This window comes from Enhydra lutris, unplaced genomic scaffold (assembly GCF_002288905.1).
Source record: "Enhydra lutris kenyoni isolate GAN:26980312 unplaced genomic scaffold, ASM228890v2 scaffoldscaffold43, whole genome shotgun sequence".
Taxonomy (NCBI): domain Eukaryota; kingdom Metazoa; phylum Chordata; class Mammalia; order Carnivora; family Mustelidae; genus Enhydra; species Enhydra lutris.
The window spans coordinates 7,622,577-7,650,345 of record NW_019154127.1 but is presented as its reverse complement, the minus strand read 5'-3'; the positions used below and the strand labels follow the sequence as shown (position 1 = coordinate 7,650,345).

The following is a 27,769-nucleotide window of genomic DNA, read 5'->3' as shown; positions in this document are numbered from 1 at the left end:
AGTAGCTCGTTTCTATCAATCCAAATTGAATTTTTCTTTTTGGGTTTAAAACAATAATGGAAAGGATTATTGGTTTAAAACAGTTTAATTCATTAACGGTTAACCGCACATACGGATAGTTTCCCTGACACTTTCTGGCTCATAGACACACATTACCATAGACGTTCAAGTAGTCAAAGAAAAGCTCTTCAAGTTACAGCTTTTACCAACAAAAACCTCATGATTTCAATTAAATGTGTATTTAAATCATTTTTATGGAGGATATTTTTTCAAACAGACGGGTCGTTCTTGAGACCCTGGGATCTCTGAATATAATTTTTTTAGCTCTCCAACACTGATGTGGAGGGAATAAATTCTTCTACATAAAGTGGAGACAGACCCTAGTTCCATTGCTAAATGTGAGCTGTTTACAGTGAGACCTATTTAAAATTCAGCATCTACTAAATGCTTCTGGCTAGTCTGGGATCCCTTGGCAAACTGTCCTATTCAGCTCTGATCATTTGGGTTCAGGGTGCTTTCCGGGAGCAGACAGAGCCACTGTTAGCAAGATAAGCTTCCCCTGGGGAGGAACAGTTGATCTATTTAATGGAGGCTGGGGGCGGGGAGGACAGCTCCTCTGGGTGAGGGATACTCTTGGTTAACACCCTGCCTTATCCCCAAACCGTCATTTCCAGGGCATGCCTCCTCGAGGCAGACAGGAGACTTGGAGTCGGCTTTTCCTGTAGGAAGCCAGGCATGGTGACGAGTTACTGAGTTGGTTGTTGGCAGGTGAATGCCACAATTCCTTTCTGCAGTGACGTTCTGGTGAAGGACAGTCTTGCTTCTGAATCCCTTGTCTGTGGTCTTTTCCTAGTCTGTTCTCCACACCAGTTTGGAATAGTCTAGTGGAGAGTCCAGAGCAACCCAAATCTAGGGAGAGACAGAGGCGGGTTTCAACAGTGCTGCTGAAATTTTAATGTTTGTGAATCACCTGGGGGATTTTGTGGAAGGGCAGATGCTGACTCAGTGGGTCTGGGGTGGAGCCCGGGGTTCTGCATTTCTTGTGAGCCCCCCCGGGTGATGCCAGTGCTGCTGGTCCAGGGACCACACTTTGAGTGGCGAGGGACTATAAGGGGTGAATCAGGTATGCACACAGTTGAGATCCCCTGATGTCTTATTTTTGCATCCTTTCCCTTTGCTATCCAGGAATGATAAGCTCCATCCTTGAGCTGTTATCCTTATTTTAGGTGGGATCATAAACAGAGCACCATGTGCCTGTTTAACTTCTCTTACTCCTCTGCCTTCCTGTGCTCCTTCCTGGGTCTGAATGGTAACAGGGCTCCTCAGTCCAAGGGTCAAGAAAGGACCTCACCGACTTCTCAGTTCACCAACTTCTCAGACCCACTATGGTCCCCATTCTTTATAACCCAGAGCTGTGCACAGAACTGACCCCTACCCTTCCTCATGATGTCTTCTGAGCCATGACATCCTGAAGCATCTAAGGGCTAACCTGGAAAGTTCCCATTCTGGCTCGATGGAGTTACGGTATCTGGGAAGGTGGGACTGCAAAGCTCTTAAGGAACTTGGAAGAACTAGAGATGACCTTCAGGTAGAGGAGATGACCTATTCATACCTAGCTGGAGTGGAGGGGATGTGTCCTTAGAATCATAATTCAGCTAATTCTAAGAAGGCTATCTGAAGGGTTTGCCTGGTAAAACCTCAGGGTTTATCACTTTGTAAAGCTTTTTCATTTTCTTATTCCTAACTTGTTAGGCCTGTGTTATCCTGGAACGGCTAAGGCCTTCTTCAGGAGGACTCATTCCTTCCTTCCTCCAGGGACCCAATGACACAATTTTAGGCCTTGTGACCATGCGGGAAATCCCTTTCCAACTGCCACTGTCCTGCAGGGAAGTGGAGGATATGGCTTCAGCCCTGCCCATCACTTACTGTCCTTCTATTTCTGGTCCACTGTGATGCTTACCTTGTTTTTGAGGCTGATTCTTTCTCTTCCGATTCTCTCTTTTAAAATCTATTATTGCTGTATACACTGAGAAAAAGTTCCTCTGTCACCTGACTGTAAATCTGAAGTTCTGGAAGTGGGTTTTCTGGACCACTGATTTAAAGCAGATGAATAAATGGTCAGGGCACTTCAAACGTCTATCGTTGGATTAAGTAAGACCTGGGATTGGTGTCCCTGACTGCTACTGCATTAGACCTTCTACTTATAGCAAAGGCCAGAGTAGGAAGCAGCACAGGGAAAATCTTTGCTACATTTCAGAGTTGCTGGGGACACTGATTTTTTGCAAACTGCCTTTTGTTATTAAAAAAAAAATTTATTATATGTGCTGCCGAAGCGAGCACTAAAAAAATATTTATTAGAGTGCACACATGAGCTGATGGGGAAGTAGCAGGGGTGGGGAGAGGGGGGAGGGAGAAGGAGAAGGGGAGAGAGAGAGAGAGACACGATCTCAAGCAGACTCTCTGCTGCATGTGGACCCTGACAGGGGGCTCAATCCCACGACCCTGAGATCATGACCTATGCAGAAATCAAGAGTTGATGCTTAACCGACTGAGCTACCCAGGCACCCCGCAAACTGCCTTTTAAAACAAATGAGGTTCCATGGGAGAGATCTCTGTCACCATCAACAATAATTATGCTTCTCTTAGGGGACAAGAACCTTGAATCATAATTGATGAGTTTCCCTTCTTCTTCTGGTTTTAGGATGCTCACACATTGGTAACTCACATATACATGAATACCAGGCAGTCTTTTTAGTGCTGGTCTATCTTCAACTTATTTTCAGTCCTTATTTTAAAATATTTAGAGTCATATATATATACATATATATATGTGTGTGTGTATATATATATATATATATAATTGTACTGTGAATTTATGTAATTTATTGTAAAATCCTTTTTGCAAGAAGGCTTAGAATAATATATTAAACCTAGTCTCACCTTATTTTCCCAGCTGTACAGCGTAGAGGCCGTGTGTTAGCTGAATCCCATATGGTACTACTAGTTAATGTACACATACCCACAGGCCCTTCTTCAATCTGCCTCCCAGCTCTCCAAGAAAGGGAAGCTGGATTTTGGCTTAAACCAGCCAAATGGGCCTAATCCCCTGGTCCTTCGCCAACCTTATCAGCCGCCTCTTCCCTTATGCTTCCTTTCTCCCTCCATCACACCCTCCCCCACCAGTGTCGGGGTGCGGGAGCACCCAAGCTCACGGTTCCCCACCTTAGCGCCCCCCAGCCTCCCTCCATCCTCACACCCTCAGCCCCAGCTCAGCCTCCCTCCAAGCCTCAACATCCCCAAGCGAGGCCTTTCTCCTCCCTCCCGGCTCCCGCCCCCCTCCGCAAGCGCGGTCTCCCTCCCTTCTCCCTCCAACCGCACCGCTGCCCCCAGCGCGGCCTCCCTCCTCCCAGCGCAGCCTCCCTCCATCCTCACCCACCCACGCCCCTGCGAGGCCTCCCAACATCCTGGCCAGCCCCCAGCGAAGCCTCCCTCCTCCCTCCCTCCTCCCCCGCCCCTCCCCCACCAGCGAGGCCTCGCTCCTCCCTCCGTACTCACCCCCACCCCCGCTCCCGCGTCCGCGGGCCTTCCCCAGCCCGCGCGGCCTCACCCCTATGGCGCGGCCTCTTCCGGCCCGCGCAGGGCGGGCGTGGGGCGGGGCCGGGCGGGAGGGGAGCGCCCGAGGTGCGAGCGTGCGGGGGTCGCGTCCCGCCGCCGCCGGCCGGCCGGTCATGCTCATCACGCTGTGCTACCTGTACCTGTGGGCGCGCTGGGGGCGCCGACCGGCCGCGCTTGTGCGCGCCACGGTGCAGCGGCTGCGCGCCTCGCGCTGCTCCTTCACCTTCTGCGGCGCGGCCGCGCGGCCCCGGGACGCCCGCGTGTGCCTGAGCCGCGGCGGCCGCGTCTTCTGCGTCGGCGAGAGCCAGGTGGGCGGGCGCGGGGCTGGCGGGGTGCGGGCGGGGCCGGGGACGCGCGGGGGGCGGGGCCGGGGACGCGCGGGGGGCGGGGCCGGCGGGAGGCGCGGCCTCGGGGCTCAGGCTGCCGGAAGCGCCGGCCCGGCGGGCGCTGAGCGGGGTCTATGCGAGTCGGGAGGTCGCGGGCTTCAGGTCTCGAGGGCGGGCTTGGGGGCACCTCTGCGTGCGATATCCTCGGGAGCCCGGACGGGGGACCAGAGGTCCGGAACTGCTGCGACCGGCGACACGTTCCCTGTCCCGGGCGTGCCGGGTCGAGGGTATGGGAAGGCCTGGCTCCTGCCTTGCAAATCTGGCGATCAGCGCTGGCCACCTGGAGTGCGCTTCCGACGGCCTCCCCCACTGCGGGCTGCGGTCGGGTTGAGCCTGACTTCACGGAAAGACCGCAGATCCTCAGTCTCTTTCCGAAATCTCTGAGGGCACAAAAATGGCCCTGTCGGTCGCGAGTTTTACCCACCAGGGCGCCCCACGGATGGTCTCCGCGTCTGTATGACTTCGGTTGCGCACAGACTTTGTTTTTGACCCGGTGCTGAGCCTGACAGTTGCCAGGTGCAGCCGCTCACCTGCCGGTCGTCCAGTCTGGGCAGAACCGTTCCCTTTCTGTAAAGGGGACCGCGGTTCTGTCCACTCAGCTGTTGGAGGGGGACTGGACCTCCCAGTGCGGTCTGCGCAGATTTCCGCTGAGATAACTGTTTTCATGAACACTTAGAAGTATTTGCTTTTAATCGGTTTGTTTCCCTTTCCTCTTCCCTCCGGCAAGTCGGTTAGCGTTAAAGTAAGATTTTCTAAGTGTGCGAAACCATAGCACCCGCGTGGGAATTAAAATCTTATCTCAGGTTTGAATACTTTGTTGTATGCCTAAGTATGGAGTTCTGTGGTGCTGCTAGCTCATCAGATACCCTTCCTTGTTGGTATACCATAACCCACCGAAAATGAGTAACTGTTGTCTCGGTTCTGAGAGTGCAGAGCTAGGACCACTTAGATGCGAGTCAGGAGACGCTCGTTCCACTTGACGGCCCTGTTCATTAATTAGGGCTTAATTCTCTCAAGGAACCAAGATTGAGAGGGATAGCAAACTAAGGAAAGATTGAAAGGTGCGTTTTTCTATTGCAGTGGTTTCCAATCTGGATTCATGTACTTAAAAAAAATAACCTTTAAGATTTCAATTAGAGGGGTGCGTGGGTGGCTCAGTCCGTTAAGGGTCTGTCTTCTGCTCAGGTCATGATCCCCGGGTCCTGCGATGGAGACCTCCATTGGGCTCCCTGCTCAGTGGGGAGCCTGCTTCTCCCTGTCCCTCTGCTGCTCCCCCTGCTTGTTCATTCTCTGTCAAATAAATAAAATCTTAAAAAAAAAATTAGAGTAAACATTTTGAACATTCAAAAATGTTGAGATGTAAATATTTTTAATTTTCTTGGAAGAAGTTTTACTTTTGGAAGACTTCCATGACTTTCCTGATCTGTTATCTACCGTAACGGCTTTTCAGCTTTTTTCCTACTGCTCCAGCCTACCGTGGGGGCACCTCTGCCAAGCTAGCCTTGGGTTTTCAGGGATTCTATGACCTGATGTGCTCCTGCTTTTTGAAGTTAACCTTGCTTCACCCTAGAGTTATGTTCAGGTATCATTGTCTCAAGGGGATGTTCCTCATGCTTCACACCAAACGGGACAGGCCTGCGCTGTGCCCTCATCCACTTTATTTATTTATTATTATTTTAAAAGATTTTATTTATTTATTTGACAGATCACAATTAGGCAGAGAGGCAGGCAGAAAGAGGGGGAAGCAGGCTCCCTGCTGAGCAGAGAGCCCAATGCATGATCCCAGGACCCTGAGATCATGACCTGAGACTTAAGCAGAGGCTTAACCCACTGAGCCACCCAGGCGCCCCTCCCCACCATCCACTTTAAATCACCCTTCATATTTCCAGTTTTTATCCTTTCCTCCCCAGGAATTGGGTCTTTTTAGCTTAGCTTCCAGCTTGCCCTAGAATAGTCACTCAGTGACTTCACTTCAGTGAATGAAGAAGTGGTTAGTGGTTGTTGGGTTTCAGCTCTGACGGTTAAGGCCCGCGATCGGAAAATTTGACTAATAATGATTAGCTACTGTTGATTTCAGCTATAAAATATGGTGGGGCTAATGATTTGTGGGCTAGCTACCTTGTCAGTCTACCTGGACTGAAGTGACTTTACAGAAATGAATCTTCTGTCTTTGTCGTCTCCTTACTTCATATACTTAGAATCAGATGCATAGAATGCATATGTGTGTGTAATTGAAGCTCCCACGAATATTAATAACTATAATCGAAGACTTTAAACAGATTTGGAATTTTAAACTTTTTGTTTAATATACACGTGTTCTGTGTTTGAGTAAGGTAGACAGTCTGTTCTTTGTCGTTAACTGCTATAATGATAATTACGTTAATCCATGGAGAGGAGTTTTCTCTCCTCCAAATTTTCATTCATTCACTAGTTCAGTAGACATTTATTAATAGTTTACTATGTGCCAGGTTACTAGGCCAGGTGGAAACACCTTTTGATCCTCCCAGATCAAAAGGGTAGGTTTGAATTGGTAAACGGGGTGTGGAGCCTGACCTTCTGTTTTGGTGATGTTGAAAGGGCTCACCCCATGTACCCTTAGGTGTGAGCTTTTCTCCTGTGGCTATGCCTTGTTTTTAGTGGGTTAAAGGCTTCAAAATTCACTTACTGTCCTTTTATTATTTTTTAAATTTATTTTATTTATTTATTTTTAAAAGATTTTATTTATTTATTTGACAAACAGAGAGAGATCACAAGTAGGCAGAGAGGCAGGCATAGGGAAAGGGGGAAACAGTCTCCCTGCTGAGCAGAGAGCCTGACTCAGGGCTCGATCCCAGGACCCTGAGATAATGATCTGAGCCGAAGGCAGAGGCTTTAACCCACTGAGCCACCCAGGCGCCCCACTTACTATCCTTTTAGAGAGGCTTCAGTAGGGAGAGCACAGATAAACTGACAAATCCATTCTGATAACCAATGTCGATGCTCTCTATCATGGCTAGGGGAAGTGGAAGAAGAGTTCTCCAGGCTTCTATTAGTAATGGGTGGCTTTGGACCAGCGCGCACTCCTGAGTCTCCCCACTTTTAAATGTGCGTCTGAGTTGTGATTGGGGAAACTCCTCATGCTCTAAGAAGTAAGGAATGGTGGGGGTAAGCCCAGCTTCAGAATTAATGGTGGATTGCACATACCTAGAGATGTTAAAGTTGTGAAAAAAAGGGGATGTTGCAGGTGTTTAAATAGTCACAGTTGAACCAGAGGCTCAGGGTTAATGTGGTCTGTAGGAGGAGAGAGTCTGGTAACCTTATCTAGATCCTGCCTGGAATTACAGAGGAGGGGAGGTCCCCGAGTTGATGTAAGTGGCTGTTGTGATTTGAAGTGATATTGAATCCTCTTTTTGTGTATTTCTTTCCCTCTGTCCAGTCCATTGATGACTTGAACAAATGGGCCCTGTTTCTTGTGTCTCCTTTTATACTTGAGGCAGAGCACATAGCATTTGTGACAGAGAGCATTTGGGTGCAAGGTGAGAGTTTACAGAGACCGTCGTCCTCTTCAGAAACTGTGAGTAACATGTTTTTAACTTGTGTCTCAGAAGGAAACTGTCTTAACCAAAAGTAAATTTCTATTTCCGCCCCCTGTTCTTTCCTGGCCTCTGTGACTCCGTTTTTTTTGTTTTTTTTTTTTTGCAGACATTTTGAGTTAAAGAAAAAAATATTATTAAAATTATTTTCACCTGTTTTTACTCTTTTGAACGTGGCTGCTAGAAAAACTGCCTGAGTGGCTTGTGTTTGGGGCTTATGTCATGTTTGCACTGGGCAGCACTGCTCGAGGAACATCTAGCCCGTCCCATCGCTTCTTCAGATCAGCCCGAGTGATTAACTTTTATCCCCATGTATTTCCTAGATGTCTCTGCTGGAGTATTCTTTTTTTTTTTTTTTTTTATAAACATGTAATGTATTATTATCCCCAGGGCTACAGGTCTGTGAAGCGCCAGGTTTACAGACTTCACAGTACTCACCATAGCACATACCCTCCCCAATGTCCATAACCCCACCACCCTCTCCCTACCCCCCTCCCCCTGGCAACCCTCAGTTTGTTTTGTGAGATTAAGAGTCTCTTATGGTTTGTCTCCCTCCTGATCCCATCTTGTTTCATTTATTCCTTTCCTACCCCCCAAACACCCCACGTTGCCTCTCAACTTCCTCATATCAGGGAGATCATATGATAATTGTCTTTCTCTGATTGACTTATTTCGCTCAGCATAACACCCTCTAGTTCCATCCACGTCATTGAAAATGGCAAGATTTCATTTCTTTTGATGGCTGCATAGTATTCCATTGTATATATATACCACATCTTCTTTATCCATTCATCTGCTGATGGACATCTGGGCTCTTTCCACGGTTTGGCTATCGTGGACATTGCTGCTGTAAACATTTGGGTGCACGTGCCCCTTTGGATTACTGCGTTTGTATCTTTAGGGTAAATACCCAGTTCCGCTGGAGTATTCTGATAACACTTCCAACTTCATAACCTGTCTAAAAGTAGTTGCATATATTTCTCTGCTGGAAAAAAAAAAAAGAGAGTCTCAGAGGAACACCCCAACCTGTTTTTCATCTCATCTCCTGCATCCTTCCCGCCATGCAGGTCCAAATTCTACTGATGCCCCTCCCCGGCTGTCTCCCCTCGCCTCCTTCTTTTCCACTCCTCATTTCGTGCTCCGCTTCAGATCTTTTGGTCTAAACCGTGGAAATGTAGTCCTGTCTTGTGTTCGTGGGTTTTCCTCTTGATGGCCGGAGTTCTCTTCCTAGACACAAATCCAGGGAAACTCGCTGTTGCTCAAGCTTCAGGGGATGGCTTCTACCCAGACACGGTCATGCCCTTAGTTTCGTGGAAGTCTGACCCTAAGCCCCCTCAGGTGTCTGCTTTGAGTCCTTGCCTTGCCGCCTTCACTCAGCCACCATGTGATCCCTGCCAGCCCCTGGATAATCCAGCAGGGGTTTTGCTGACGATAGCCGTCGTCACTGGATTTCCATTTTACAAACACCGTCTTCAAGCCATTGTATGGGGATGAGAGAAAAGGAAGACAGGAGGAAGACTAGAAAAATTGACTAGAATTCAAGGTAGACTGAAGTAATGGCCATGAGATAGGTAAAGATATTTAAAGGAGAGCAAGAAACTATGTTTGGGTGGCCTGAGAGCCGTCAGTGTGCTGTGGCGCTCCATTTCCTTGGGCAGCCTCCTGATGTTTTATCAAGCCTTATATAGACTTAGGATAATAATAATAATAATACCATTTATCCAGCCAATTCTATATGATATTATTCTTGTCATTTTATTTATTTTATTTATTTATTTTAAAAATTTTATTTATTTATTTGGCAGACAGAGATCACAAGTAGGCAGAGAGGCAGGCAGAGAGAGGGGGGAAGCAGGCTCCTTGCCGAACAGAGAGCCCGATGTGGGGCTCAATCCCAGGACCCTGAGATCATGACCTGAGCCGAAGGCAGAGGCTTTAACCCACTAAGCCACCTAGGCACCCCTATTCTTGTCATTTTAAAGAGAAGAAAACTGAAGCCTTAAGATTAAATGGCATTTCTTTCTTTCTTTTTTTAAAAAGATTTTATTTATTTGAGAGTAAGTGTGAGTGAGAGAGAGCGATCACAAGGTGGGGGTTGGGGGGCAGATGGAGAGGGAGAAGCCATCTCCCCATTGAGCAGGGAGCCCTGATGCAGGACTTGACCCCAGGACCCTGGGATCATGACCTGAGCTGAAGGCAGATGCTTAACCTACTGAGCCACCCAGGCGCCCCTTAAATGGCGTTTCTAAAGCCATCAGCTGCTAAATGGCAGATAAAGTTTTAACCAGTGTCCATACCCTTTCTAGTAGCCAGAGGGGTGCATTAGTAGTTTTAAAGATATCTAGACATTGCCTTTTCCTAGTCATAACAACAAAGCTTACATTAACCCGAGGCCAAGCCAGCAGTGCTCATGGTTCTTCTCTTGTGTTCAGTAGAAGGACACCAAATGGTGATGTGAAATTTTTTGGTGAGCTCAAGCATTCACCAAAGCAGAAAAGACTACTCAGAAAGTTCCTTTTTGTTTAAAACAATGATTTTCAGTGTATTAAAATTACAAATTAAGTTATCAATTAGGTTGAATCATGAAAGTGCCAATACTTGGCTTTTTTTTTTTTTTTTTTTTTTTTTTAAACCTATGAAGAGTCCATTCATGGTAACATAATTGGAAATCAAACCCAATTTGGGCTTTTAAGTCCTAATTTACCATTCTTAGAAGTTTAGCAAAAATTTGTGACCATGGTTAATGGAATTTCTTTTTTTTTTTTTAAAGATTTTATTTATTTATTTGACAGAGAGAGATCACAAGTAGATGGAGAGGCAGGCAGAGAGAGAGAGAGAGAGAGAGGGAGGGAAGCAGGCTCCCTGCTGAGCAGAGAGCCCGACGCGGGACTCGATCCCAGGACCCTGAGATCATGACCTGAGCCGAAGGCAGCGGCTTAACCCACTGAGCCACCCAGGCGCCCTGGTTAATGGAATTTCTGAATAATATTTGTCCTATTCAGAAGCTCAAATATCTTAAAACACTGTATTTTGGGGCACCTGGGTGGCTCAGTGGGTTAAAGCCTCTGCCTTGGGCTCAGGTCATGATCTCAGGGTCCTGGGATCGAGCCCCGCGTCGGGCTCTCTGCTCAGTGGGGAGCCTGCTTCATCCTCTCTCTCTGCCTGCCTCTCTGCCTACTTGTGATCTCCGTCTGTCAAATAAATAAATAAAATCTTTAAAAAAAAAAAACCAAAAAACAAAAACAAAAAACCACTGTATTTTATTTTTGGATTCTAGCCGGACAGACTTGGGTTAATCCTAATCCTTGCTCAAAAGTGTATTCTCGTCATTGCATGGCCCTCATTCGCTGATGAATTTGAAATTATATGATAAATACCCACGAATTCACCACTGAGTATGGAAATGGAACATGTACCTATGTGAGCCCCCAGAGTCTATCCACGCATTCTACCTCCCCTGCCCCTACCCTCTCCCTCCCCAAACCAACTTCTCTTTAGATAACATAAGTCATCTGAGTGACCAAACATCATCTTACTGAACACTTACATAATTCTTATAAATTATTAAACTTAGAGTAAGCTTGATATGCTAATATTACTTGTTATATAGTAAGATTTCGGCTTAAAACCAACGCCGGGATTTCTAAAATATCGCCATTACATAAAGTATGCGCAGATTCCTTAACACAAAATGTGACTGCTCTGTTCTTGAGTTCCTAAATTATTGTTCCGTAATTGTACCTCTTTCTGGAGTTCAAAGATGTGGAGCATCTGAAGGGAACATAGTTACTGTGTTATGGAGGGTAGAGGCTAATGTAGAGAGCTACTGTAACAGAGACCCAGAACTGCAGCAGAGCAAAAAGCTAGAAGTTTCTTTCTCTCTCAGGGAGGCAGTTCTGCTGTGTAAGGCCATCCAGGCACCCAGTTCCCTTCTGTGTGTTGCCCTCATCTCCTCTCTGCCCGTCTTGTTCACTCTCTCTCTCTCTCTTTTTTTTTTTTTTAATATTTTATTTATTTATTTATTTGACAGAGAGAGAGAACAAGTAGGCAGAGAGGCAGGCAGAGAGAAAAAAGGGGAAACAGGCTCCCTGCTGAGCAGAGAGCCGGATGCCAGGACCCTGAGATCATGACCTGAGCCGAAGGCAGAGGCTTAACCCACTGAGCCACCCAGGCGCCCCTCGTTCACTCTCTTGGTAGAGGCTGGTTCCTTTTACCCTCGCTGCTGTTGTCAACCTCATGCACATTCTAGCCCTCAGGTTGGGGGATGAGAGGGGATAAGGGCCAGTCAGCTTCCTCTTTAAAAACTCGGATCAGAAGTTTCACAGGCCACTCATGTACCTGTCCCCTTAGCCGCAGGGCAGGCTGCAAACTGCAGTCCTCGCTAGACAAGGAAGGGAAGGGAAGAACGGAAGACTAGATTTTGGGAGATAATTAGCATTTCTCACAGTTATTTCGTTTAATATACATTCTAATGAAGATTTACTTAAGATCTTGCTTAATGGCAACGACTTACTTCTTAATTTTCTGAGGGAGAAAGATGCCTACCCCCCCCCAAGGAAGACGGCTACTATCCAGATAATTCATTTTATTTACGATCAGAGGCTTTGGTGGGTCTCGCAACCAGGAGCCGGAGACATTCTGAGATATTTTTTTGACCACTCTGGCTATTACACTGTACTTCATTTTATAAGTTGGGCCTTAAAACTTAAAAAGGAATTGATCTCAGGCACCTGGCTCAGTGGATTGCCCACCACCCCTCCAATCCATGCCCTCCCATTGTGCTTGTCATGGTGAACTTTAACTGTTCATTTACTTAGCTGTCTTCCCTCCCACACTGTGAGCTCCCCAAGTTGACAGGGACCATCATCTCTGAATGCACCTTGTATCTCCATAGGACATGTAACTCCAGCGCTGGCACACAATGTGGCATATAATAGGCACTTGATAAACCCTAGATGAATGGATGAATGCCTTCATAGTGAGTGAATTTTTGGCAACAAAAGAATTATGTATGACTTTTGGGTCATCAATTCTTTTTTTTTTTTTTTTAAGATTTTATTTATTTATTTGTCAGAGAGAGAGAGGGAGAGAGAGCAAGCACAGGCAGACAGAATGGCAGGCAGAGGCAGAGGGAGAAGCAGGCTCCCTGATGAGCAAGGAGCCCGATGCGGGACTTGATCCCAGGACGCTGGGATCATGACCTGAGCCGAAGGCAGCTGCTTAACCAACTGAGCCACCCAGGCGTCCCTGGGTCATCAATTCTTACTAAACAAAGCTGTTAATGTTATTGCAGAACGTACTGAAAATTGAGCTGAATCTACCATGCTCCACTGGTATTTGTTGTGGCACCTTAGCAAAATAAGTGGAACACAGTAGATGTTCAATAAATACGTTAATGAATGACTTAATGAAAATATGAATATATGAAGGCTACAATTTTTTCAAAACTGAATTCCGGGGATGCCTGGGTGGCTCAGTCAGTTAAGCATCTGCCTTCGGCTCAGGTCATGATCCCAGGGTCCTGGGATCGAGTCCCACATCAGGCTCCTTGCTCAGTACAGACCCTCCTTCTCCCTCTTCCTTTGCCTTATACATCCTCCTGCTTGTGCTCTCTCTTTCTCTCTCTTTCACTCTATGTGTCAAATAAAGAAAATCTTTAAGAGTAAATAAAAACTGAATTCCCAAGATTCATTTATTTGTTGTTGGAGTCTATAGAATGACCACAAATGGAAGTCATTTGAGGGGTGCTTAGGTGGTTCAGTTGGTTAAGGGTCCAACTCTTGGTTTTGGCTCAGGTCATGATCTCAAGGTGTTGGGGGGGGGGCTCCAGCTCAGCAGGGAGTCTGCTTCTCCATCCCCCTTTGCCTCTCCCCCCTCGTGCTTTCTCTCTCTCTCAAATAAGTCAATAAAATTAAAAAAATTTTTTTAAAAAAGTCATTTGAGATATCCAGAATTAAAAAGGATATTTTTAAATATCTGTAAGAGTTCCATAATCCTAGAAATATGAAAGAAATGTGACATGTATCAAGTTCAAAGTCTTTCTTAAATATATATTTTCTATTTACTATTTCAGGGCCCTGTTAAACTCAAAGGACTTTAGAGTTAAGTACAAGATACATAGATTCATAGAAGCCCCCCCAAAAGCAAAATCCCATTAAGCAATCAACCCAAATGAGAACTGCAGAATTAATGAGAAGACAGTGAACTATGAGATCCATTCCTTTTTTTAAAGTAAGCTCCATGCCAAGGCAGGGTAGGTCAGGAAGGACCTTCCGGGGGAGGTAATAGATAAGTTTCAAAGGAAAAACGGATTTGGTGCAGAGGAGTGAAGGGCTTCCCAGCAGAACGGCAGGTACAGAAGGATACAGAGGTTTGCACCTGAGGACTGGTTCAGTACAATTGCATCTACAGAGACATAAGTTGGGGACGTGGCCCAAGATAAGGCCAGAGGAGAAAGATGGAGCTGGACTGTAGTGTGGGAAATTATCTAGATGCAGCAGTAGCTTCTAAAAACTGGGGCGCCCGGCTGGCCACGTCCATAGAGCGTGCTGCTTTTATCTTGGGCTTATGAGTTGAGCTCCACATTGGATGTAGAGGTTACTTAAAAAAAAAAAAAGAGCATGACCAGGCAGGGTTCCCCAGCAGTCGCAGAGTAGAGAAGCTTGCAGACCAAGTTAAGGTACGTGAATGACACAGTTCGTTGAATAATTTCAAAACACGCAGCAAGAAGCACGTGGAGAGATCTGGGGTCAGCTGACCCTTAGGATTAGCTGCAAGGGCCAGGGAGGAGGTTAAAGCAGGGGGCTCGGCAGGTGGAGGGTGTGTGTGGCTGGCGCACGCTTGTTCTGCTGGGGAGACTCAGGACTTGTGTGCCTGGAAGACCTGTGTGCCAGCTGTGCTTTTCATCTGTTCCTAGGCAGACTATACGTGGGGCTCTAATGGGTGGCTGATTCAGGGATGACTTAACTGTCAGTCCCGAGGTGGCATGATTTGTGTCTTAATAATATTTAAGATTTACTTGGTCTGTCCACGACTCTCTGACTAGGGGTAGTGCTTTTCTTTGTTCTTTCCATTTTATCTGTGTTCATTACACGTATGTTCCACTGATCTCGATCTTTAGCATGTCTTGTAAGTTACATACTCGATGTATGGGTTTCGTCCACGCTCTTTGTTTTTCTACGTAGCAGAGCTGAATATTCTTCGATAGTCAGCAAATGCACATAATGCAAAGATCACAGAAGGTTTATATGCACTCATTAAGAATTTGGGCTTGGGGCGCCTGGCTGGCTCAGTGGGTTAAAGCCTCTGCCTTCAGCTCAGGTCATGATCCCAGGGTCCTGGGATCGAGCCCCACATCGGGCTCTCTGGGCAGCGGGGAGCCTGCTTCCCCTTCTCTCTCTCTCTGCCTGCCTCTCTGCCTACTTGTGATCTCTGTCTGTCAAATAAATAAATAAAATTAAAAAAAAAAAAGAATTTAGGCTTTATCCTAGGGACGGTAGTTTTTGGTGGATGGGGGAACCACTCGTGGAGATTGGGAATAGGGCAGAAGGGCTCGGGGAGGGGCTGCTGTAAGGAATGCAATTTTGTGCATTGTTTTGGTCAGCTTTGCTGAAGTAACAGATGACCCTAGCATCTCACTGGCTTGTAACAACAGATCTTGGTTTCTTGCTTGGCTGATGTGTGGGCTCAGCAGCGATTTCAAGCTGGGACTCTGCTCTGTGCATCCTTCTCGTGCAGGGACCCGGGCTGAAGGAGCAAGTCTGTCTTTGGATGGGCCATTCACACAGAGGGGAGGAGCAGGAGCTGGCCGAGACTCAGGATAGTGGATTGTCCTGTATGATGTGGTGCAAGTGACATTCTGGGACTTCCAAGGCTAGATCGTAGGACACGTGGCATCTTCTGCCTGGGCTCTTGGAACTCAGCTCCCTTGCTCTGCCAAGCGAGGACGCTCCAGCTGGTGGGCAGCTCTCACTGGCTGGGTGAGGGAGCTGTCCTGGAAGTAGAGCATCCCGGCCCAGTGCAGGGATCAGACCCGAGCCTCCTGGAGCAGAGTTGAACTGTCCCTGCCAAGCCCTGCCCGCATTGAGACTGAACAAAATAAATGATTAGCTGAAGCCACTACATTTTGGGTGGTTTGTTACACCGCAGTGGGTAACGAAAACACTTGGGATGTCTTTTTTTTTTTTTTTTTTTAAAGATTTATCTATTTACTTAGTTGAGAGCGAGAGAGAGAGTGAGAGAGAGAGAGAGCGCGCGCGTGCATGCACACAAGCTGGGGGAAGGGCAGCGGGAGAGGGAGAAGCAGCTTCCCCGCTGGGCAGGGAGCACCACGGGGCTCAATCCCAGGACCCTGGGACCATGACCTGACACCTGAGCCGAAGGCCGGTGCCCATCCAGCTGAACCACCCAGGTGCGCCACACTTGGGGTGCCTTTTAAAACTTCTTCCTCAGCTTACTGGCATCACTGGGATGGTCATGGGAAGTGGGTTGTGACCAGTCGGGGAGGCTAATGCTGTAGCCCTTAGATGGGGGGCCTCAGGGGCCTATGGGACTCCTCCAGGACCCAAGCACTGTAAACAGTCTGTGACAGCAAGGGTCTTTTTCTTATTTTCTGACTGAGGCTCCGGTACTCGGCAAATTAAGGCCTCTGGACCTCCTTTTTCCTGGGGTGTCTGGTCAGTCCCGGTTCTGCAGTACGACGTGGTTTCACTGATCATGTCAGCTTTTGCTTGCTATGCACCTCTGAGGTCCCTTATCCCGTCGCTTGATTTTCCAGCACCCCTCTCCTGAAACATGGTAGGGCATATTATCTTTTCAAATGATAGAGAGTGAGAATGGAGTTTGTAGCCATCCTTTGTCCTCTGTATTTGCAAACTGAAGGCTGCAGGGTAACCCCCTTCCCTCGCTCTCTGAGTTTCACATTCCTCCTGTCTCTGCGTGTCTCCCTTCCTTCATCCAGTTTGTCGCTACAAATTTTAAAAACCTCGTGTACAATTAATTATAATTACGTTGGTTTAGAAGAAAGAAAGTGCGCGTGTGCCCATATACGTGTATGTGTATGTATAAATATACGCACATGCAGGGGGACGGGGGGAGGGAGGTGGTGGGGAGAAAGATCCAGAAACATTTATTTAAGGAATTGGCTCCCCTGATGGTGGAATGTGCGGGGCCAGAATTTGCAGGGCCAGCGGAGAGGCGGGACACTCAGGGAGAGTAGGTGTGGCTGCTGGAGTCACTAGGTCTCCTCCCTTGGGGGACCTCAGTCTTTTTCTCAGAAGATCTTTAATGTTTGAATCAGTCGACTTTGGTGTCTCCTAGGTGGCTCAGTTGGTTGCGTGTCCAACTCTTGATTTCAGTTCAGGTCATGATCTCGGGGTGGTGAGATCGAGCCCTCCCTCTGGGTGTGGAGCCTGCTTGAGATTCTCCTTCTCCCTCTGCCGCTTGCCCCTCTCCCTCTCTTTAAAAAAAATGTTGGGGTGCCTGGGTGGCTCAGTGGTTAAAGCCTCTGCCTTCGGCTCAGGTCATGATCTCAGGGTCCTGGGATCGAGTCCCGCATCGGGCTCTCTGCTCAACAGGGAGCTTGCCTCCTCCTCCTGTCTCTCTCTGCCTGCCTCTCTGCCTACTTGTGATCTGTCTGTCAAATAAATAAAAAAAAAATGTTGATGACATCTAAATACGTTCAGGGTCACATCTGGCCTGAAACTGGGCTGCAGATCCGGGTCCCGTGGTCTAGCATCCCCTCCCCCGTGGAGGACGATCAGCTGCCTGTTGCAACGTCTGCTCCCACAGTTGCCCCCACATTTGCCGCAGAACTTCATCCTCCCCTCGCTGGAGGCCGCCCCGAGCATGTAATCCAGTGGCCCTGGGCCCTCCTTGAGGACGTGTGTTGAGTAGAGCAGGTCCACCACCTCCTCCTGTCATCGAGGTAACCCCAAGTCCGAGCTTTGTTAATGGAAGGGATTTCTTTTTTTTTTCTTTTCTTTTTTTTTTTTTTCAAGATTTTATTTATTTATTTGACAGACAGAAATCACAACTAGACAGAGAGGCAGGCAGAGAGAGAGGAGGAAGCAGGCTTCCTGCTGAGCAGACAGCCCACTCATCCCAGGACCCTGAGATCATGACCTGAGCTGAAGGCAGAGGCTTTAACCCACTGAGCCGCCCAGGCGCCCCTATGGAAGGGATTTCTGCCAGGAAATCCCTTTGGGGCTGACCGGGGCTTCCTCTTCTTTGATCTTCGGGGTAAGCCTTTGGTTTGACATCCCTTTTCTTTCTCAATCCCTTTGTTTCCACCTCGAAGTGCAAACCAGCAGCGCCCTGTCTGCTTTTAGACAAACAGTGCTGGATGCATGGGTGACAACCTGACTTCCCTTTGATGGAGGACGCGGTGCCGCCTGGGGAGTTTGCATGGTCTGCGGCTCCCGGCCATGTTTCTACAAAGAGGAAATGCACTTAGGTGGGGAATCAGCTGGCTGAGTTGAGAAACCTGATCGGGGGGGGGGGGGGGGGGGGGGGGGTGTGTGTGTGTGTATGTGTGTGTGTGTGTGTGTGTGTGTGTGTGTGTGTGTTTTCTCTGGGTGCTTCCTGTCCTTCTCCGGGTTCGTTTATCTCCCAGGTCTCTCCTTCAGGGGTGTCTGAGAATTTAATTATTGGCTCCTTTTACACGAGATGCTTGCTTTGAGGCCCAGCTCCACACCTGTGCTCACTCCAGCAGGGGCTGAATCAACTTTTGGAACAACTGGACGTGGGGCTGGGTCTCCTCTGGCTGAGTGTTTGTCCTCCATGCATGCATTGCCTGCGACAGCCCCGAAAACAGAGACGCGTTAGCGTGGCGCTGTCCCTTTCACGCTTCCCACCCTCCCTCCCCTGCAGAGTCAACTCTTGCCCAGGCCAGAGTTTGTCCTCTCATCCCCCTGAGCTGGCATCCTTCCTCCATCCTCAAAGCTGGAAATCAGCTACATACCTGCCCGAAGTGTCAGGTCCGTGCTCATCTCGGATCGGAGGTGGAGGGTGTGAAATGTGGAGCCCCATCGAATCGCCGGTCAGGGGAGTCCTGCTCCTTCTGGCTCCAGGTCTGGCGGGAGGTGGACAAGTGGGCGATCAGGTGGAGGGAAGGCTACCCGCAGAGCTTAAAGAAAATCCCGAGGGTTCTCTTCCTCCAAATATTCTAGACCCATTAGTGGGTTTCAACCTTTTTTTTTTTTTTTAAAGATTTTATTTATTTATTTGACAGACAGAGATCACAAGTAGGCAGAGAGGCAGGCAGAGAGAGGAGGAAGCAGGCTCCCTGCTGAGCAGAGAGCCTGATGTGGGGCTCAATCCCAGGACCCTGGGATCTTGACCTGAGCTGAAGGCAGAGGCTTTAACCCACTGAGCCACCCAGGTGCCCCTCAAATCAGTTTTTGACCACCCGGGGAATATGGTCCCTGCTGAGAATACCTGCTTTCCTGATGCCATGTTTAGCATAGTAAGTGCCCCTCTGTGGACCAGGCACTTTGCCCATCATTCCCATTTATCTCTCCCAGTAACCTTGTGAGGTGGGTAATCTTACCATTTCCCCCTTACATACAGGAAACCCAAGCATAGAGAATTTGAATGACTTGCTTGGGTCACACACCTGTTAGTAGGAGGAGCCGGAACATTTGGGTTCTGGAGTTCTTCCACTGTCTAGGCTGTCCAGGAGCAGTGTGGGAATAAGCAAACTACCTTGATTATGTTCTTTTTAAAATTTACATATGGGGCACCTGGGTGGCTCAGTGGATTAAACCTCTGCCTTCGGCTCAGGTCATGATCTCAGGGTCCTGGGATCGAGCCCCACATCAGGCTCTCTGCTCGGCGGGGAGCCTACTTTCCCCCCCTTTTCTGCCTGCCCCTCTGTCTACTTGTGATCTCTCTATCAAATAAATAAATAAAATCTTAAAAAAAATAGAAAATTGACATATAATGTGTATGCCATAAACCTCATCCTTTTGAAGTATCCAATTACAATTCAGTGGTTGTGCAATTACCACTATCTAATGCTGTTTTCATCACCCCAAAAAGAAACACATATCCATCAGCGGCCACCCTCCACTTCCCCATTTCCTGGCCTGGCAACTACTCATCTACTTGCTAACTCTTTAGATTTGTCTGTTTTGGATATTTCATATAAGTAGAGACCCGTAATACGGGACCTTTCGTTGTTGGCTTCCTTCACTTAATGTGATGTATTTAAGATTCATCAACGTTGTGACATGAATCAGTATTTCATTCTTTTTCTCATGACTGAATAATACTCTGTTGTATGGAGAGATACATTTTATGTATCCCTTCATCTGTTGATAGACTTTTGGGTTGTTCCCTGTCTTTGGTTATTATGAATAATGCTGTTATGAACATCTACGTAGAACTTTTGTGTGTGTACATGTATTTTCAGTTCTTTTAGTTATATACCTGGGAGTGCAATTGCTGGGTCTTTTGGTAATTCTGTGTTCAAGTTTTTAATTTTTATTTATTTATTTATTTATTTAGATTTTATCTATTTTAGAGATACAGAGAGCATGAGTGGGGGTAGGAGCAGAGGGAGAGGGACAAGCAGACTCCATGCTGAGCTCAGGCCCTGACGTGGGGCTTGTTCTTGACCCTGAGATCATGACCTGAGTTGAAATCAAGAGTCGGATGCTCAACCAACTGAGCGTACTGCCCCCGCTCCAGCCACCTAGCACCCCTGTGTTTAACTTTTCGAGCTGTACCACTCTTTCCCGAAGAGGCCGCGCCGTTCTGTATTTCCACCAGCAGTGCAGTAGGGCTCTGATTTCTCGGCATCCTCAGCAACACTTGTTGGAATCCATCCTTTTGATTATACCCATCCCAGCAGAGCTGAAGTTTCTCATCATGGTTTTGATCTGTGCTTCCCTATGACTAATCAGGGACGTTGCGCATATTTTCAAGTGCTTATTGCCATTCGTATATTTTCTTTGGAGAAATGTCTGATCAGATCCCTTGTTCGTTTTTTTAAAAGAGTTTGCTCATTTATTTGAGAGAGTGAGAGTGAGAGAGCATGTGTGAGAGAGCACCAACAGCGGGGAGGGGCGGAGGGAGAGGGAGAAGCCGATTCCCTGCTGAGCAGGGAGCCCAATGCAGGACTCCATCCCAGGACCCCGGGAGCGTGACTTGAGCTGGAGACAGATGCTTAACCGACTGAGCTACCCAGGGGCCCTGCCTCTGTCCATTTTTAAATTAGATGTTTTGTCTTTATTGTTGTAGGAGTTCTTTCTTTCTACATTTTTATACATTGTGGGTACAAGTCTTTTGATCAGATATGTTATTTGCAAATATTTTCTCCCATTTGGTGGATTGTCTTTCCACTGTCTTGAAGCTATTCTTTGAAGCACAGATTTTAATGAAGTCTCATTTATCTGGTTTTTTCAAAAGTACAAGATTGATATGCTGTCTGCAAAACCATTGTCTTGTCTGAGGTCATGACAATTTACACCTGTTTTCTTCTAAGAATTTTATAGTTTTAGCTCTGATATGGAGGAATTGACCCAGTTTGACTTGACTTTTGCATGAGGTAGGGGGTCTGTTTTCATTCTTTCGCATATGGATATCCCGTTGTACCAGCACTGTCTGTTGAAAAAATTGTTCTGTCGCTGTTAAATTGTCTTGGCAACCTTGTCCAAAATCAGTTGTCTGTAGGTGTGTGTGTGTGTTTGTTTCTGTGCTCTCAGTTCTATTCCATTGATCTGTCTTTCTGTCCTTATGCCAATTGTTGACTTTTGAATCCCTCATTTCCTGGGTGAGCAAGTTCCCTCAAGGCAGTGGTGGCTTGGCTCATGGGAATTCCCTTTCCCCTCGCAGGGTCAGGATTTACCCCAGCGTGGGGCCCACCATGCTTCATTATCTAATAGTTTCTTCAGTGCTTTCAAGATGATGTTTTATTAATGTTATCAGCACTTTCTCATTGTTCAGCAAAAGTTCTAAAAACTTAACCTATCAGTATAAAAAATGGAATTCAAAATTATTTATCTCCAATTATGAGATTTGGGGCAGTGTATTCCTGAGATTTGTTTTGGGAAGTAGGGAAATTCTTCATGGCATCTTTAAAAAAGACCACTCTATCCACTTGCTTTTTAAAAAAAAATTATTTTTATTAACATATAATGTGTTATTTGCCCCAGGGGTACAGGTCTGTGAATCATCAGGCTTACACACTTCACAGCACTCACCGTAGCGCATACCCTCTCCAATGTCCATCACCCACCCTAGCCACTTGCTTTTAAAGCCAGATTCACAATAGCCAAAAATCGTGGCTTTCATCAGTTGAGCACTCTGCTGTCCCAGGCTCTCTGCTGGTGGCATTATGTACTCTGGAATCTCGTTAACACAGCAAACCCAGAGGATGACTGGTACTCACATCATTATTCCTGTTCTATGAATGAGGAAGCTGGGACTCCAGACATTCTGAGACTTGCCTGAGGACACGCAACTAAGAAGAGTCCAGTTGGACCCAGACCCAGGTCCTTGACTCCAGAGTCAGGCTCCTAACCCACCCCCCAGGGCTCCCCTTCTTATCCCAGGTTCACATTCTTCTCTTAGAAAAACTGGCCCCCCCCCCCCCGCCCCCACCGCTCCGCTGTCAAGGACTGAGTTTTTTCTGCGGTCAGTTTCCGTGCCCCCTTGTGGTGGGAATGTGCATTGGGACAGGCGGGAGCTCTCTGGATGGTCCTTGACAGTTGTTTTCCCAGTTGTAGGAATCGAGGGGAAGGCCCATGTGGAATTTCCAATTCCGGGGCTGAGGCTGCAGGGCTGAGGCGTGCAGGGTGTCTGGAGCTCCAGAGAGCTCGGGGCCCAGGACGGGGAAGTGCATACATGTGCCTGGGGGGTCCCGGTGCAGCTGGTCTCAGACCACACCAGGGCAAAGCTGGTCTACAGGTTACATTATAAATCACTGGATATTGTGGACCTGTTGCTTTCTCCTATTTCCTGTTACTAAAGGGCACACTGATGTATTTCCATGTCTGGAAAATGGCCCTTTCCCCTTTCAGCTCCTTGCAAAGCGGTGGAGCCTTCAACTGCTTGCTCTTAAAAGAGAGGGACGGGGTCACTGGGGGATGGGCATCAAGGAGGGCACATGAGGTGATGAGTGCGGGGTGTTACACGCGACTGATCAATTATTGAACGCCACACATGTTGGCTAATTGAATTTAAATACAAAATTTAAAAAAAAGAAAAAAAGAAAAGAGAGGGTTGTATGTAGTGCTTTGGAAGCCCTGTTGTCAGAAACAAGAATGTTGGAGCCAGAGCAACTTTGATGGTAATAAAATGCAATCTCCAGTAACTCACTATGTTTGACTGTAACTTCGGGGTGGGAACTGAAGGGAAAAGTATCTGCTTATTTTAGAGAAGAGCAATCTCACTGTCTTTCTCTTCCTCCTCCCTCACTCGTGTTTTCTCAGATTGTGAAGTGGTCGGACTGCTGCTTGCCGTTAGCTTACAGACCTGGGGACCCTTACCAGTTAATCGCTGAAGCAAGCGTGGATGACTTCAGTAAGCTGGGCGTGGCGTTCCTGGAAGACAGACTCCAGATGGCTGATGGATTGGTACCTCAAAAGATCGTTTGTACGTGACCCTGGAAGTGTTTCCATCTGGGGCACCTGCTGGCTGGGTCAGAAGAGCAGGCAACTCGTGATCTCTAGGTTATGAGTTTTAGCCCCATGTTGGGTATAGAGACTACTTAACTAAATAAAAACTTTAAAAAAAGGAATATTTCTGTCTTATTAGGAGACCATTGGTTATTAGCTTAAAGACTGTTGAACCCTCTTGTTCAATGTGGCATAAAGCAAATGCTTATCTTCAGTTTAATGTGGTCATTAGGTTGGATAGAATTATAACGGTATGAGATTCATACATGTGTATTAGTTTTTTTTTGAGATGCTTATCCCTAAGTATATCGATAGTGCTTTTCAAATTCTTTTTTTTTTTTTTTTTTTGAGTGGGCTCCATGCTGGGCCCAACATGGAGCTTGAACTCACAACCCTGAGATCAAGACCTGAACTGCAATCAAGAGTTAGACCCTTAACCATCTGAGCTTCCCAGGCGCCCCAGTGCTTTTAAAATTCTTAAACAAGGGGGCGTGGCTCCGTGGGTTAAAGCCTCTGCCTTCCGCTCCGGTCATGATCCCAGGGTCCTGGGATCAAGCCCCACATCGGGCTCTCTGCAGGGAGCCTGCTTCCTCTCCTCTCTCTGCCTGCCTCTCTGCCTACTTGTGATCTCTGTCTGTCAAATGAATAAAATGAAGATTTAAAAAAAAAATTCTTAAACAAGGATTTCCCATAATTGCATTATCCACAAGATGGCGTGCAAATGTAGAACCCATATAATATTTGCTTTCCACAGTCTATAAACAGTATAACAAGTTCCTAGACTGTAGTTTGACTGAATGGAAAGCACAGTGTTACTATAAAGTTCTAAGAGTTTTTTACTATGTATATGTATATATGTCACAATATTTTGGGACACATCCTTTTTTCAGGAAACAAGCAAAATGTTCTTTCTTAATTAGACTTAAAATTTTTGAGTTTCTATGTCCTTGAAAGTCTTCATTTGTATCTTGAGCAAATGAGTGTTACCAGCTCTGGAAATCCTTGTAACTCATTTAATTTCCCCATTTGGCATGTGCGTATGCCCGATATGACGTCAGGTGCATAGCAAGGGGTCCATCAATGTTTTTTGAATCAGTGATTGTAAACTTCTATTCAGGTCCTGAGATAGGATCCTGGGAAGACCCTTTTCCCCCCACTGATCCTAAGAAGTGTCCCAAGAGCCCCTTCTGCGTGGGCTCTGCCTGGGTATGCTAGATGTGTGCCTTTTTTGTTTCTTAGTTTCCTTATAGGAGACTGACACCCAAGCAATCGATTCTGTAAGTAAGTAGGCAGTTCCCTCTCCACATCTCCCACTTCGTTCGCCAGCCAGTGAGCGGATCTGGGTCTTCCTGATTCATAAGGGAAAGGTGTTGTGGAGATGCGGGATTTGGAATTTCACTCTGGGGAAGGTCGGGCGCACCCTCCCAGCAGGTGGGAGCAGTGCCGGGTTCCGGTCCCAACGGAGAGGTTCCAGTGGAGGCCGCAGACTTGTGGTGGGGACGCAGGTGGGCGCCGAGGGCGGGCTGCCCTGCAGCGGGTGTCATGGAGTGCGGAGAGCACCAGCAGGTTTTGAGCTGATGATTGTCTTTTCTGTTCGTGTTTTAGCGGTGCACTTGCAGGACTGTACTCTGAAGGCCCTTGAGGATCAGGCCTCAGACCAGCAAGCCCAGACCCTACAGCTGAATCCCAAACCTTCCACTGAGAGTAAGCCCGAGTCAGACGTTATGGCGTGTGTGGGTAGAGAGGACCCCAAGGTTCTTGGTGCAGAGCCCACTCTGGGGAAAGGGGGTGCCTCTGGCAGCGAACCTGCTGGGGACCGTGACAGAGAAGTGGGCTCTGTCGAGCACTGTCCCCTCCATCTGTCTAGCTGCCATGAGTGTCTCGAGCTTGAGAACAGCACCATAGAATCTGTCAAGTTTGCATCTGCAGAGAACATTCCAGATCTTCCCTACGATCACAGTGGCAGTTTGGAGGATGTTGCTGGTGATACCCGCCTGGAGAGAGAAGGGAGGAGAGTCAACGTCACGGGAAAGGCCCCCAACATTCTCTTCTACGTGGGCTCTGCCCCCCAGGAATCCCTGGGCAGGTTCCAGGAGATCCGGTCTGTTCTGGTTGACTGTGTGGATGCTGACAGCTATACGCTCTACCACCTGTCACGGGAAAGTGCTCTCAGAGACCCGTGGTCAGACAACTGTCTGTTGTTGGTCGTTGCCACCCGGGAGGCTATTCCCGAAGACCTTGCCCAGAAGTTCATGGCCTACCTTTCCCAGGGAGGGAAGGTGTTAGGCCTGTGTTCGTCCTTCACGTTTGCTGGCTTCCAGGTGGTGAGGAAGAGCGTGCTCGAGGAAACAGTCCAGAACTTGGTTTTCTCCAAGGCTGACCAGACCCAGGTGAAGCTCAGTGTCCTGAGCAGTGGCTTCGTTTATGAGGAAGGCCCTGGGGAGCGCCACAGCCTGGGCAAGCTCCAGGGTCACCTGGAGAATGAAGACAAGGACAGGCTGATAGTGCAGGTGCCTTTTGGAGAACATGGAGGAGAAGCTGTCCTTTGCCAGGTACGGAGCTGGCATCCGTGTGGGGATCTCTGGGGACCTGACAGCGAGTTTGCTCTTTAAGACCGAACACCAAAAGGGTCAAGAGTCTGTGCTCTGTTGGGCACTTTGGATCCCTGGCTGGGAGTTTTTGCTGATGCTGAATAGGTTTAGATGAAGGCTTTCCTGCCACATGAATATCCCATTTCACCAAAACACTCGGGGTGGAGGAACACAGCAGAAGATGTCATGGCTGATTAAGGGCTGCTGGTTAACCGAGAATTAGAAAATTCTCTCATTTCGATCTATGCTGGTAATAAGCTTTCCAAAATGCATTAGTCTACTCTCTTGTCTCAAAGCAGACTGTGGTTGATATACTCAAACCTTTTAATTAATGTAGGGAGTTGAGAGCACCTTGGGCTGGTGATTTTCGGTGCTAATAACCCTCACATTACAACCTTGTAGCCGATGGCGGGGGGTGTGTGAATGCCCACCAACTGTGCGGTATTGAGTGTGGAAAACTTACCAAGTCCTAGTTCTTTCATGATTTTGTCAATCTTTTAGTGCCGAGAAAATTTCAGAGAGGATATTGAAGCGGCTTAAATTTATGGCACATTAATACAACTGACCCTTGAATAACATGGCTTTGAACCACGTGGGTCCACTTGTGCGGCATTTTTGGGCTAAATACGATATAGTACTGTAAATGTATTCTCTGTTCTGCATGGTTTTCTGAATAGTTTTCTGCAGCTTACTTTATTGTGAGAATAGAGTATATAATATGTATAATATACAAAATGATTGACCATGTTATTGGTGAGGCTTCCGGTTAACACTAGGCTGTTAGTAGTTAAGTTTTTGGAGAGTTGAAAGTTATATGCGGACTTTCCACTGCACAGAGAGGTTGGTGCCCCTCACCCCCACGTTGTTCAAGGCTCAGCTTTATATAGGTAAGGAGAAAGTGGAAAGGGAAAGGAAGGGACAGGCTACCCCCATCTTCCCAAATCCTTTGGCTCATCTCCTGTTTTTTTGTCCCCACTTTCTTTTTCCCGTTCCTTTTTTGTTTGTTTGTTTAAGCCGGTGGGAGCAGGATAGACTGTTTCCAAATTCCTGATCATCGACTGCAAACTTTTTAATGCTTTAAGGTGGAAAGTTTTTGTTAGAGTTAGATGAGCCCTTGTCCTTAAGGATTTGTTATCTAAAGAGAAAGTTAAGTAGATGTAGATATTTTACCCAAAATAGTTCCCAGGATGAGTGTTAGAGATTTTATTTTATTATAGGGATTTTTTTTTTATTGAGTTGGAGAATTGTTTCCTTTTTTTGTTATTTATTTTCATTTCATATGCTGTCCTAGGAGCTAAGTCTCTTGGCTTTTCTGACCAAACATTCTTCAGGGGGTCATAAATTTCTTCCTTTACTATCCCAAAGCCCATTCATTTGTTCTTAAGATAATGCTCAGGCAAAGATGCATATAATTAAGAAATCTGGACAGCAGGATAGATGAACGATACAAGCCAAGCTGGTTTCACGTAGGCCGCAAGGCAGATGAATCCATTTGGAGGCCTAATAAATGTTCCTCTTATCTTTTTCTCTGCAAAGATGGTAACTATAGCAACCGTGCATTCTCAGAAAATCCACTTAAAAACCCGACTTCCTAGAGCCATATTTCAGTTTTGAATAGTGACTTTTACCACCTCTGTGCGCAGACTTGTACTAGAAAATTGATTCGGCACCGCTGCAATCCATTTCTCTGAGTGACATGGCCACTGCACTTGCCGCACCATTTAAATTGACCCCGTTACCGTCATAAAATTTGATACTGCAGGCATTGGTCTAGAAAAAAAAAAAAGGCAATACGATGCAGCTTGAAAAATCAGATTCAGAGGATTAGAATGTCGTTTTTGATTTTAAATGACTTCCAGTCTCTGTGTGACAGGGTCACTGCTTTTGGCTCAGACCGGTGTCACTACAATACCTCGCCGCCAGGAGCGGCCAGTGAATGTTACGGTGGGCTGGTTAGTTTCCTCTTTCCCTGGTCAATTTCACAG

The 27,769-nt window shown here is 47.1% G+C and overlaps 1 protein-coding gene across 1 annotated transcript in view; it reads left to right on the top strand.

Annotated features, from left to right (window-relative positions):
• Positions 1 to 3,728: 3,728 nt before the first annotated feature.
• LOC111155824 (holocarboxylase synthetase) overlaps positions 3,729 to 27,769 on the top strand; it is a 205,269-nt gene continuing 181,228 nt past the window's right edge. Inside the window, exons 1-4 of the mRNA XM_022516241.1 lie at positions 3,729 to 3,923; positions 7,417 to 7,554; positions 23,008 to 23,170; positions 24,799 to 25,745. Of these exons, the coding sequence (XP_022371949.1) occupies positions 3,729 to 3,923; positions 7,417 to 7,554; positions 23,008 to 23,170; positions 24,799 to 25,745 (1,443 nt within the window). The remainder of the gene's footprint in view (positions 3,924 to 7,416; positions 7,555 to 23,007; positions 23,171 to 24,798; positions 25,746 to 27,769) is intronic.